General features: G+C 44.4%; 1 protein-coding gene across 2 annotated transcripts in view; it reads left to right on the top strand.

Annotated features, from left to right (window-relative positions):
- trabd2b (TraB domain containing 2B) overlaps positions 1-12,662 on the top strand; it is a 384,138-nt gene that overhangs the window by 190,744 nt on the left and 180,732 nt on the right. For both annotated transcript variants that reach the window (XM_051932730.1, XM_051932731.1), the window contains exon 3: positions 3,705-3,851. In XM_051932730.1, the coding sequence (XP_051788690.1) occupies positions 3,705-3,851 (147 nt within the window). The remainder of the gene's footprint in view (positions 1-3,704; positions 3,852-12,662) is intronic.

The raw sequence follows: 12,662 nt of genomic DNA on the forward strand, positions 1-12,662 counted from the left end.
GCTGTTATGATAATGATTTTATTCCCTATTTTTTTATGCAGCTTTGTTGGAATTTCTTTTTGGCCGTAAGGATTTTAACACGAATTTGCTCTTTAAAAAAATCATCTGAAAGGGGTTTGCTTATTTTAACGTGTTATCGCAACATCATTCTTGTCTCTTGTGGGCGCCGTCATTGTGTGCGCTTGCTAACCACGCAGAACCCCTGAAGGTCACGACCTGAATAGAGCTCTGATTTAGCTACCTGTGCTTCCCACCTAAGACGAGCTGAAATCCAACGTAGACCTCAGCATTCACGTTTTCAGTGCACCATCTATTGGAATGTACAGTGCATCCGGAAAGTATTCCCAGCGCATCACTTTTTCCACATTTTGTTATATTACAGCCTTATTCCAAAATGGATTAAATTCATTTTTTTCCTCAGAATTCTGCACACAACACCCCATAATGACAATGTGAAAAAAGTTTACTTGAGGTTTTTGCAAATTTATTAAAAATAAAAAAACTGAGAAATCCCATGGACACATATTTTTAGGAAGTCACTGCACACTGGAGACATTCCAAAGGAATGGAAAATGGCAAATATCATCCCATTATATAAAACTGGTGACAGGGCAGATCCAAGTAACAACAGGCCAGTAAACATAATGAGCATCACAGGAAAATTAATGGAAGGAATTATTAAGGAGAAGATTGAACAACACTTGATAAGGACAGCAGTTTACTGAACAGTCAGCATGGGGTTAGAAAAGGGTGGTCGTGTTTCTCTAACATGCTGGAATTCTATGAGGAGGCAACAAAAGGATACAACAAGAGTGGAGCAGATGATATTATTGATCTGGACCACCAGAAAGCATTTGATGAGGTGCCAGATGAGAGGTTGGACATCAAAATAAAAGAAGTGGCAGTTCAGGGTGATGTTTGTAGATGGGTGCAGAATTGGCTCAGACACAGGAAGGATGATGGGGTGAGGAACATCATCAGAATTGGCCAAAGTTAAGAGTGGTGACCAGCAGGGGGCAATGTGGGAGCCGCTGCTATTTTTAATATTTATAAATGGTTTAGATAGGAATATAAGGAACAAGCTGGTTAAGTTTGCAGAAGATAGGTGGATTGGCAGATAATCGAGAATCTGTTATATTATTACAGAAGGACTTGGACAGCAGACAGGCTTGGGTAGATTTGTGGACGATGAAGTTTAATGTCAGTAAATGTAAAGAATTACACATAGGAAGTAAAAATGGGAGGTTTGAATACACAATGGGAGTTCTGAAAATCGAGAGTCCACCTTATGAGAAGTCATAGTGGACTCTAAGCTATCAACTTCCAGACAGTGTTCAGAAGCCATTAAGAAGGCTAACAGACTTTCAAGGTTTTTTGCACCTTGATGTGTGGAGTACAAGTCACAGGAGGTTCTGCTCAAGCTTTATAACACACTGGTGAGGCCTCATCTGGAGTCCTGTGTGGAGTTTTGGTCTCCGGGCTACAAAAAGAACATAACAGCACTGGAATAAGTCCAGAGAAGAGCGACTAGGCTGAGTCCAGGGCTACAAGGGATGAAATTTAATGTCAGTAAATATAAAGTATTACACATAGGAAGTAAAAATGTGAGGTTTGAATACACAATGGGTCATCTGAAAATCGAGAGTCCACCTTATGAGAAGGATTGAGGAGTGTGACAATGCGGGTTCTGCTCCATGCTCCCATCTTCTGTTAGGGAACCCTCGAACCCAACACCATCGGTAATGTCACCGATGACCTAGACAGTGGGGCAATAACAATGAGCAAGTGGATGGTAGAAGTGCAAAAGTGCTTTTATTAAAAGACAATCAAATGTTCAAACAGAGTGCTGTGCAGTTCAATAATCTTCATTAAATAAATAATCCATAAAACAGTTGTGAAGTGGAAAACCAAACGAACAAACGTGGAGGTTAAAATCCATTAGGAAAAACTCTTCTAAAAACCACGAGGTAAAATAGTACAGGAAGCAACAATGTTAAAACCAAAAAGCCCGGTGTCTTCTGTTTAGCCTGGCGGCTCCCCTGCTACACCCATCTGGTCTGTTCTACAAGAGAGTCTCCCTACATGCAGCTGACCTTCTCTCTGCCTGCTTCAGCTGTTTGGATCGCCTCACCGACCCCTGGCTCTGGTAAGCTCCTCCAGACAGCGACTTGGGTTCCACAGCGACCGGGGCGCCCACGCTGGGGAATACACACCCCAAGTCCAACTCCCGCTGCCTTCTGCGGCCTTATGCGGAGACATATCCACCTGCCGGTCACTCCCGCCCTTCAGAATCAACTCTGCGGGAGTGACCACTACTGCTACTCCCCTGGTGTCGGCCCAACACCCAGGCTCACTGTTCAGCTGCACGCGAGCCTGCACTCACTCGCTCGCTCTCCCGCACCGACTTTCTCTCTCTCTCTCTCTCTTTCCACTGCTTCCTGCCTCCTCCTGCAACCTCCGTTTCTTTCCGTCTTTCCTTTCACTTCTTTTTCTTTAACCTGCTCGCGCTTCTCTATATAAGCGGAGAGGACATGGCAGCTGCAGCCCATTAGCCACAGGAACGATCACGGATGCGGGCAGTCTCTCACCTGTGCACTTAGGTGAGAAACGCCCACACCGCAGATCGCCCTGCGACTCGCTACAGTCACCACGCCCCCTCGCTAAGCCGCGAGCGCGGCGATTATTTACTTAAAACAAAACGGCCTTTGCTGGAAGAGCTGTGGTGCCATAACACCACAAGGAGTTGTAGTGGACTCTAAGCCATCTACTTCCCGACAGTAAGAAGGCTAACAGAATGTCAGGTTATATAGCACCTTGATGTGTGGAGTACAAGTCACAGGAGGTTCTGCTCACGCTTTATAACACACTGGTGAGGCCTCATCTGGAGTCCTGTGTGTAGTTTTGGTCTCCAGGCTACAAAAAGGACATAACAGCACAAGAAAAGGTCCAGAGAAGAGCGACGAGGCTGATTCAGGGGCTACAGGAGATGCGTTATCTGGAAAGATTAAAAGAGCTGAGCCTTTACAGGAGATGAAGTGGAGACCTGACTGAAGTGTTGAAAATGATGAAGGGAATTAGTGCAGTGGATTGAGACGGTGACTTTAAAATGAGTTCATCAAGATCACGGGGACACAGTTGGAAACTTCACACAAACATTAGGAAGTTTTTCTTTACACAAGGAACGACAGACACTTGGAATAAGTGACAACGTAGTGTGGTGGACAGTAGGACTTTAGGGACTTTCAAAACTCGACTTGATGTTATTTTAGAAGAATTAAGTGAATAGGACTGGCAAGCTTTGTTGGGCTGAATGGCCTGTTCTCGTCTCGATTGTTCTAATGAACAGAAATGTAAAAGCCGTCTCCTTGATGAAGCAACTTCACCAACACTCAAAACTATGCAGCTTTTTAATCAGTCATCCAAGCCCACCAACGCACCCGCTTGTCTGTGTTTTCTAACTTGTTGAACTCCTAGTATGTGGTGAGTCCGTGTCCTACCGCATCTTATCCCTCAGTCCTAAAATTGGACCACCTCCGTCCTGTGATTGAGGCTGAAAGCAGCCCACCTTTCCATCCTTCCAGCTATGGATTCATCTGCTCTTTTTCTACTGACAAACCTGAGGGCCTGAGTAGAAGGGTGTGGGGGTCTTGGTGGGATTGGCTATCAGCATTTCAAGTGCTTCTCTCTCACTTTCTTAATTACAGGTCTTGTTTGCTCTGAATCAGACGTTACTGCAGCACGAAAGTCTGAGGGCGGGCAGCCTGCAGGGGGCGTACACGACCGAGGACCTCATCAAACACTACAACTGTGGGGACCTGAGCTCCGTCATCTTCAATCACGACACCTCGCAGGTGAGTGGCGGCCACCGTTGTGCCAATAGGAGACCTGATGGACATCATTAGCCGGGGCGCGGGGAGCGTTTTTCAGGGTCAATGGCTAAAGAGGAGAAAGCCACACTGAAAGATTTTAAAATAAACTTGGAATGACCCTGACCTGCTTCAACGTGATGTGGTATTCAGCATAACAAGTGTGAGGTAGAAGAGTAAAGTGATGGATGAAGCAAGAATTGTAGCCAGAAATCAAGCAAGGGCCAAAACTGAAGATAACAAAAGACCTTGTAGTCAGTGCCCACTACAAATCCTAAATCGAAAATGGAGCACTGATGTCTTTAACCACAAATCACAACCAACATCTCGTAACGCCATTCAAGCATGTTGATCAAATTATCCAGTCTTGGAGGCCTGCAGTCATGTGACATCTACAACAATAACAACAACAACATTTATTTCTAGAGCACAAGTCAAGTCAAGTTGGGGAGCATGCACCGGTACAGTGTGTTGCCGTATCCACCACACGACGAAACAACTCGGGATAACGGTTGACAACCCCCCAGGCAGACACGCGGTCCAGTCCCACCCTATCTGCCACAGCCAAGTGTTATGTGGGTGACCCCTTGGCCTGGTCCAGCCACTCGGGTCCCCAACAACGATGATCCTACGAGCTGGATCACCCTCAGGGAGGCAGGCCACATGGCCGAAGTGCCATAACTGACGCTCCCTCACAATGCAGTGTCCATGTCTCACAAACAGGAAGCACAAGGACTCTAAAAACATGGACCGTAGTCCTTTTTATTCTTCTAGGGCACATTTTTATACAAATAGTGTAGCTCAAAGTGCTTTACAAGATAAAGAAAGAAACGAGAAAAATCTAAAAATAAGATTAGGCAATACTAAGTAACAAAAAATAGAGTAAGGTCTGATGGCCAGGAGGACAGAAAAATGAAAAAAAAAAACAAAAAATAACTCCAGAGGGCTGGAGAAACAAAAAAAAAAAAAACAAAATCTGCAGGGGTTCCAAGGCCACGAGACCACCCAGACTCCACTAACATAAATGATCTCAATCAGTCCTCATGGTTTTCAGGCTTCACGTGGAAGAATTAGACGATGATTATCATGTGGACCTCTGGCCTTCGATTCATCAATGTAAGGACTGTATTGGGCCCTGATCAGGTGGTGGTGGTGGTGTTGAGAATTTTGATTAAGGATCAATATGCTTTATTATTAATTTTAGTGCTTTCAACTGTGAAAAGCCTAGGCCTGGAGCAGCTTTTAAAGAGGCCGCTTGCCTGCTTGCTTTGTTTTGAGTTTCTGTGAGCCGAGGTCATCGTGTTCCCTGAGGAAGCAAGAAGAAGACCCAACAAACTGCGTGTAGGACCTTTGCCTGTGTGAGTGAGGGGCAAGCTGTCAGGCTAGTGCGTAAAACATATAAGCACTCAAATGGCATTTAGAAGTATATCAGGGCTCTTCAATACCTTAAGCAATAGGATTAAAATACCATACATTATGATATTAGGCAGCCTGAGCACTGTAGGGGCTTAAGAGTTGATTGTCGACAGTTAGGGACTTGTTCCTCGGCAGCTCTGCTGGGCGTTTTGACTCACCAAAGTCTAAACAGCTTTTTGGAAAAACCTTCAACGCCCCCAATGCCCCCTGAACATGTGCCCGTGACGTAAGCAGTAGCTTGGCATCCGTCAGACCACTGGGCAGCTGAGTGCCATGACTTAACAGCGCTGGGCTCTTATATTAGCATGCACATTTATATTTAACTAGCAGAAATACCCAGCTTTGCCCGGGAGGAAAATAAAGTGTTTTTTTTTTTAAATTTTTTGAGAAAAATATAATTAAAAAAAAAACACAAAAATAAATTAACAAACAATGAAGACTCACTAATGTGCTTGTCTTGTGGTCTTGTATGTATGTTATCATCCAGTTGATGCTCGGAACTGGCCAACTCTGTTTAACTTCAAAAGCAACAGGGGCGCGGTGCTGCTCAAACATAAAGAATGCTGGCAGTCACCTCCAGTTCGCCCTCTGGTGGTCGTTCCGAGTGTCAACTGGATGATAACATGCATAGAAGACCACAAGATCACCCCCCACCTCTACCCAGAAGGATGTGGGTTAGGGTTGATTTCACCCTACAGCATTTTTTGTTGACCAATGAGAAACGCGTACCAAGTTTCATTAAAATTGCTACAGCCGTTCGGACGTGATGCTAGAACATACATACATACATACATACATACACACACAGATACATTGACTTTAAATATATATATATTTATATATATATTGTCACAAGAACGACCATGAGACATCAAGAAGGTTTGGGGCAGCCACCCATTTAATCGATTACGGCTGCAAAATTGGTCAAAAATGGTAGACATGTTCATTCAACCGAGTCCAAAACAGAACTGACCTCTTCAGACAGCATGGCGGGTTTTAAAGGCCAGCTAAGGAAGTGACGTCATCAGCCCCGGAACCGGAAGGAACGTCATTGGCTGCCCCAGAGCCAGGCGGGATTTCCCTAGAATGGTCTGCAACAGATTGAGAGGGAAAATTAGTACACTCCGCCACCACCTGGCCTGGCATGGAATTACCTGTATTTAAGCCCTATGGCTGTCTTCTGAACACACGTGTGTGACAATATATATATATATATATATATATATATATATATATATATATATATATATATATATATATATATACAGTGGGGCAAAAAGTATTTAGTCAGCCACCAATTGTGCAAGTTCTCCCACTTAAAAAGATGAGAGAGGCCTGTAATTTTCATCATAGGTAGACCTCAACTATGAGAGACAAAATGAGAAAAAAAAATCCAGAAAATCACATTGTCTGATTTTTGAAGAATTTATTTGCAAATTATGGTGGAAAAAAAGTATTTGGTCAATAACAAAAGTTCATCTCAACACTTTGTTATATACCCTTTGTTGGCAATGACAGAGGTCAAACGTTTTCTGTAAGTCTTCACAAGGTTTTCACACACTGTTGCTGGTATTTTGGCCCATTCCTCCATGCAGATCTCCTCTAGAGCAGTGATGTTTTGGGGCTGTCGCTGGGCAACATGGACTTTCAACTCCCTCCAAAGATTTTCTATGGGGTTGAGATCTGGAGACTGGCTAGGCCACTCCAGGACCTTGAAATGCTTCTTACGAAGCCACTCCTTCATTACCCGGGCGTTGTGTTTGGGATCATTGTCATGCTGAAAGACCCAGCCATGTTTCATCTTCAATGCCCTTGCTGATGGAAGGAGGTTTTCACTCAAAATCTGACCATACATGGCCCCATTCATTCTTTCCTTTACATGGATCAGTCGTCCTGGTCCCTTTGCAGAAAAACAGCCCCAAAGCCTGATGTTTCCACCCCCATGCTCTACAGTAGGTATGGTGTTCTTTGGATGCAACTCAGCATTCTTTCTCCTCCAAACACGACGAGTAGAGTTTTTTTCATCTGACCATATGACATTCTCCCAATCCTCTTCTGGATCATCCAAATGCTCTCTAGCAAACTTCAGACGGGCCTACACATGTACTGGCTTAAGCAGGGGGACACGTCTGGCACTGCAGGATTTGAGTCCCTGGCAGCGTAGTGTGTTACTGATGGTAGCCTTTGTTACTTTGGTCCCAGCTCTCTGCAGGTCATTCACTAGGTCCCCCCGTGTGGTTCTGGGATTTTTGCTCACCGTTCTTGTGATCATTTTGACCCCACGGGGTGAGATCTTGTGTGGAGCCCCAGATCGAGGGAAGATTATCAGTGGTCTTGTATGTCTTCCATTTTCTAATAATTGCTCCCACAGTTGATTTCTTCACACCAAGCTGCTTACCTATTGCAGATTCAGTCTTCCCAGCCTGGTGCAGGTCTACAATTTTGTTTCTGGTGTCCTTTGACAGCTCTTTGGTCTTGACCATAGTGGAGTTTGGAGTGTGACTGTTTGAGGTTGTGGACAGGTGTGTTTTATATTGATAACGAGTTCAAACAGGTGCCATTAATACAGGTAACGAGTGGAGGACAGAGGAGCCTCTTACAGAAGATGTTATAGGTCTGTGAGAGCCAGAAATCTTGTTTGTTTGTTATTGACCAAATACTTATTTTCCACCATAATTTGCAAATAAATTCTTTAAAAATCAGACAATGTGATTTTCTGGATTTTTTTTTCTCATTTTGTCTCTCATAGTTGAGGTATACCTATGATGAAAATTACAGGCCTCTCTCATCTTTTTAAGTGAGAGAACTTGCAAAATTGGTGGCTGACTAAATACTTTTTTGTCCCACTGTATATAATATTGCATAGTGTACTGTCAAATAATGCAGACAGTAAGCGATATGTGTTTCATCCTTATTTGGGCTCGTCAGGCGTACACACTCTAAACCCAGGAATTCTGCTGGAGAGGAATAGAAGGTTCTAGAAAAAAAAAAAAAAGCTGGAGTAACACCACCTTGGAAGCCAACTGTTCTGAAAGTGGCACCTCCTTCTGGAAATGGACGGATGGGGATCGAACCTCGGATGTCTTTGCATTATTTGACAGTAAACTATGCAACATTCCATGATCTGCTTCTCGCAACTGAAGAGGGCACCGTGGCGGATGTTTGCCAAATGGCAGACCAACCACAAGCGTTACCTGGTAGGTAACCACCCATACAATAAGGTTGGGACACAGACTACGAATGCAATGAATATATATATATATATATATATATATATATATATATGTATATAGCTGATATACCCGGCGTTGCCCGGGAGGAAAATAAAGTGTTTTTTTTTAATTGTTTGAGAAATATATAATTAAAAAAAACACAACTTTAAAAATAAATTAACAAACATTGAAGACTCACTAATGTGCTTGTCTTACGGTCTTGTATGTACGTTATCATCGAGTAGACTCTTGGAATTGGCCAACTCTTATTTAATTTCAAAAGCATTATGGGCACAGTGGTGCTCAAACATAAAGAATGCTGGCAGTCACCTCCAGTTCGCCCTCTGGTTTTCGTTCTGAGTGTCAACTGGATGATAACGTGCATACAAGACCACAAGATCACCCCCACCCTACCCAGAAAGGGGTGGGTTAGAGTTGATTTCATCCTACAGTATTTATAGGCGGCCAATGAGAAACATGTGTACCAAGTTTCATGAAATCACTGCAGCCATTCGGATATGATGCTGGAACATACATACATACAGTGCATCCAGAAAGTATTCACAGCGCATCACTTTTTCCACATTTTGTTATGTTACAGCCTTATTCCAAAATGGATTAAATTCATTTTTTTCCTCAGAATTCTACACACAACACCCCATAATGACAACGTGAAAAAAGTTTACTTGAGGTTTTTGCAAATTTATTAAAAATAAAAAAATTGAGAAAGCACATGTACATAAGTATTCACAGCCTTTGCCGTGAAGCTCAAAATTGAGCTCAGGTGCATCCTGTTTCCCCTGATCATCCTTGAGATGTTTCTGCAGCTTCATTGGAGTCCACCTGTGGTAAATTCAGTTGACTGGACATGATTTGGAAAGGCACACACCTGTCTATATAAGGTCCCACAGTTGACAGTTCATGTCAGAGCACAAACCAAGCATGAAGTCAAAGGAATTGTCTGTAGACCTGCGAGACAGGATTGTCTCGAGGCACAAATCTGGGGAAGGTTACAGAAATATTTCTGCTGCTTTGAAGGTCCCAATGAGCACAGTGGCCTCCATCATCCATAAGTGGAAGAAGTTCAAAACCACCAGGACTCTTCCTAGAGCTGGCCGGCCATCTAAACTGAGCGATCGGGGGAGAAGGGCCTTAGTCAGGGAGGTGACCAAGAACACGATGGTCACTCTGTCAGAGCTCCAGAGGTCCTCTGTGGAGAGAGGAGAACCTTCCAGAAAGACAACCATCTCTGCAGCAATCCACCAATCAGGCCTGTATGGTAGAGTGGAAAGACGGAAGCCACTCCTTAGTAAAAGGCACATGGCAGCCCGCCTGGAGTTTGCCAAAAGACACCTGAAGGACTCTCAGACCATGAGAAAGAAAATTCTCTGGTCTGATGAGACAAAGATTGAACTCTTTGGTGTGAATGCCAGGCGTCACGTCAGGAAACCAGGCACCACTCATCACCAGGCCAATACCATCCCTACAGTGAAGCATGGTGGTGGCAGCATCATGCTGTGGGGATGTTTTTCAGCAGCAGGGACTGGGAGACTAGTCAGGATAAAGGGAAAGATGACTGCAGCAATGTACAGAGACATCCTGGATGAAAACCTGCTCCAGAGCGCTCTTGACCTCAGACTGGGGCAACGGTTCATCTTTCAGCAGGACAACGACCCTAAGCACACAGCCAAGATATCAAAGGAGTGGCTTCAGGACAACTCTGTGAATGTCCTTTAATTGGCCCAGCCAGAACCCAGACTTGAATCTGATTGAACATCTCTGGAGAGATCTTAAAATGGCTGTGCACCGACGCTTCCCATCCAACCTGATGGAGCTTGAGAGGTGCTGCAAAGAGGAATGGGCGAAACTGGCCAAGGATAGGTGTGCCAAGCTTGTGGCATCATATTCAAAAAGACTTGAGGCTGGAATTGCTGCCAAAGGGGCATCGACAAAGTATTGAGCAAAGGCTGTGAATACTTATGGACATGGGATTTCTCAGGTTTTTTATTTTTAATAAATTTGCTAAAAACCTCAAGTAAACTTTTTTCACGTTGTCATTATGGGGTGTTGTGTGTAGAATTCTGAGGAAAAAAATGAATTTAATCCATTTTGGAATAAGGCTGTAACATAACAAAATGTGGAAAAAGTGGTGCGCTGGGAATACTTTCTGGATGCACTGTATATAGCGCCTTTCATGTGCTCAAAGCACTGTAGTGCCCCCAATCAAGAATGCCATCAGAAAAATGTTTAAAAAGATCTTGGTCAGACCTAAGGTTATATAGCGTCTTTTGTGTGCTCAAAGCACTGTAGTGACCCCAATACTGAGTGCCATCAGAAAATTGTTTTAAAGGCGCTTAGTGAGTCCTAACTTTATATAGCGCCTTTCACGTGCTCAAACCACGACAGTACCATCAGCAAGTCTTTTTAAATTCACCCAATGCTACAGAGTGCCTTTCCACATTTTCTGCCCATCCGTCCATTTCCAGAAGGAGGTGCCGCTTTGAGAACAGTTGGCTTCCAAGGTGGTGTTACTCCAGCTTTTTTTTTTCTTCTAGAACCTTCTGTTCCTCTCCAGCAGAATTCCTGGGTTTAGTTTCATTTCACCACATGGATATTTCAAAGTAGGTGAGGATTTTGACAGTCAAGTGGTCCTGGTGTGTGGCGGGGGGGTGGTGCATGGCCAGGGGCTAGGGCCATTGAGCTCTGCCACACACTGCGCCAGTTCGGGGCTGTGTGTGAAAGGAGAACATCCATCATGTGGCTTTACATTTCTACCGGCTCGATTCCAGCATGGAGAAGATGTGCAGCTGGGTTCATTTATTACGTCTGCTGGAATGAACTTTTCACCTTCCAGCAGTATGGGTGCAAGAAGGTGTTAATGGGGAGCATGGGGTCTGAAGATGGAGGGGGGCTTCCTCAAGCTAAAACGTACATTATCCCCCAGCTGCAAGCCACTTTTCTTTCCGTCATTTTATCTGCTGGCCCACCACAGCACTGTACCCTCTCTGCTACTACCCATTTTCTACTCTGCCATGTGGCACCCCGATCTACCAGTTTTACTAGACGAATCCTTGAGTGTCCATCTGCCTTCTACAAAAAGATGCCAGTACTGCTAATTTGTTCATAGCGGGGAGGCCATCCTAAGAGGTCCTGGGACCAAAGAAATCTGCCATCCAATCCTTTGAGATTTCTAGTAGGCATTTAATGAGGGTTGAAGAAAAACTAGACGTTGCCCTCTCTGAGGCAAAATGCAAAACTCTGATTGGTTGGATTGGAGATTGGAAAAATCCAAAACTTTCTAGGGGCGGCACGGTGGCGCAGTGGTAGCGCAGTGGTAGCGCTGCTGCCTCGTAGTAAGGAGACCTGTGGTTCACTTCCCGGGTCCTCCCTGCGTGGAGTTTGCATGTTCTCCCTGTGTCTGCGTGGATTCCTCCCACAGTCCAAAGACATGCAGGTTAGGTGCATTGGCGAGCCTGAATTGTCCCTAGTGTGTGCTTGGTGTGTGGGTGTGTGTGTGTCCTGCGGTGGGCTGGTACCCTGCCCAGGGATTTGTTCCCCCCCTTCGCCCTGTGTTGGCTCCAGCAGACCCCCGTGACCCCGTGTTGGAAAATTACTGACTGACAAAACTTTCTATTGTTCTGATATGCTGTGCCACTTGTCACTCTCTCACTGTCACGCTTTCCAATAGACAACCATAACTTGGGATCAGATGTCCAATGGGCCCTGTAAAGTAGCACTGCTGCCACCTGGAGGCAACGGGTAGCACTGCAGTCTAAAATAACTCTTCCTTAAAATGGACGCTAAACCCAAAGCAAGCCCCACAAGATAAGCAACTTGGGGAAAGAAATGGGAATTGTGGCTGCCTGCTTCATATTGGAGTGATGGTGACCATCAGGGTCATTCTAATAGAAAACCAGGAAATTGTATTCTTTTTACAGAAAACACTGCCACCTGCAGGAAACAGGTAGATAGATAGATAGATAGATAGATAGATAGATAGATAGATAGATAGATAGATAGATAGATAGATAGATAGATAGATAGATGCTTTATTAATCCCAGGGGGAAATTCACATTAGGTAGCACTGCAACCTAAAATGACCTTCCTCAATGGGACAGTGGACCCATAGCAGCTTCATGAGTTAAACAGCCTGGGACCACTGGGTCA

Source organism: Erpetoichthys calabaricus, chromosome 10 (assembly GCF_900747795.2).
Source record: "Erpetoichthys calabaricus chromosome 10, fErpCal1.3, whole genome shotgun sequence".
In the NCBI taxonomy this organism is placed as follows: Eukaryota; Metazoa; Chordata; class Cladistia; order Polypteriformes; family Polypteridae; genus Erpetoichthys; species Erpetoichthys calabaricus.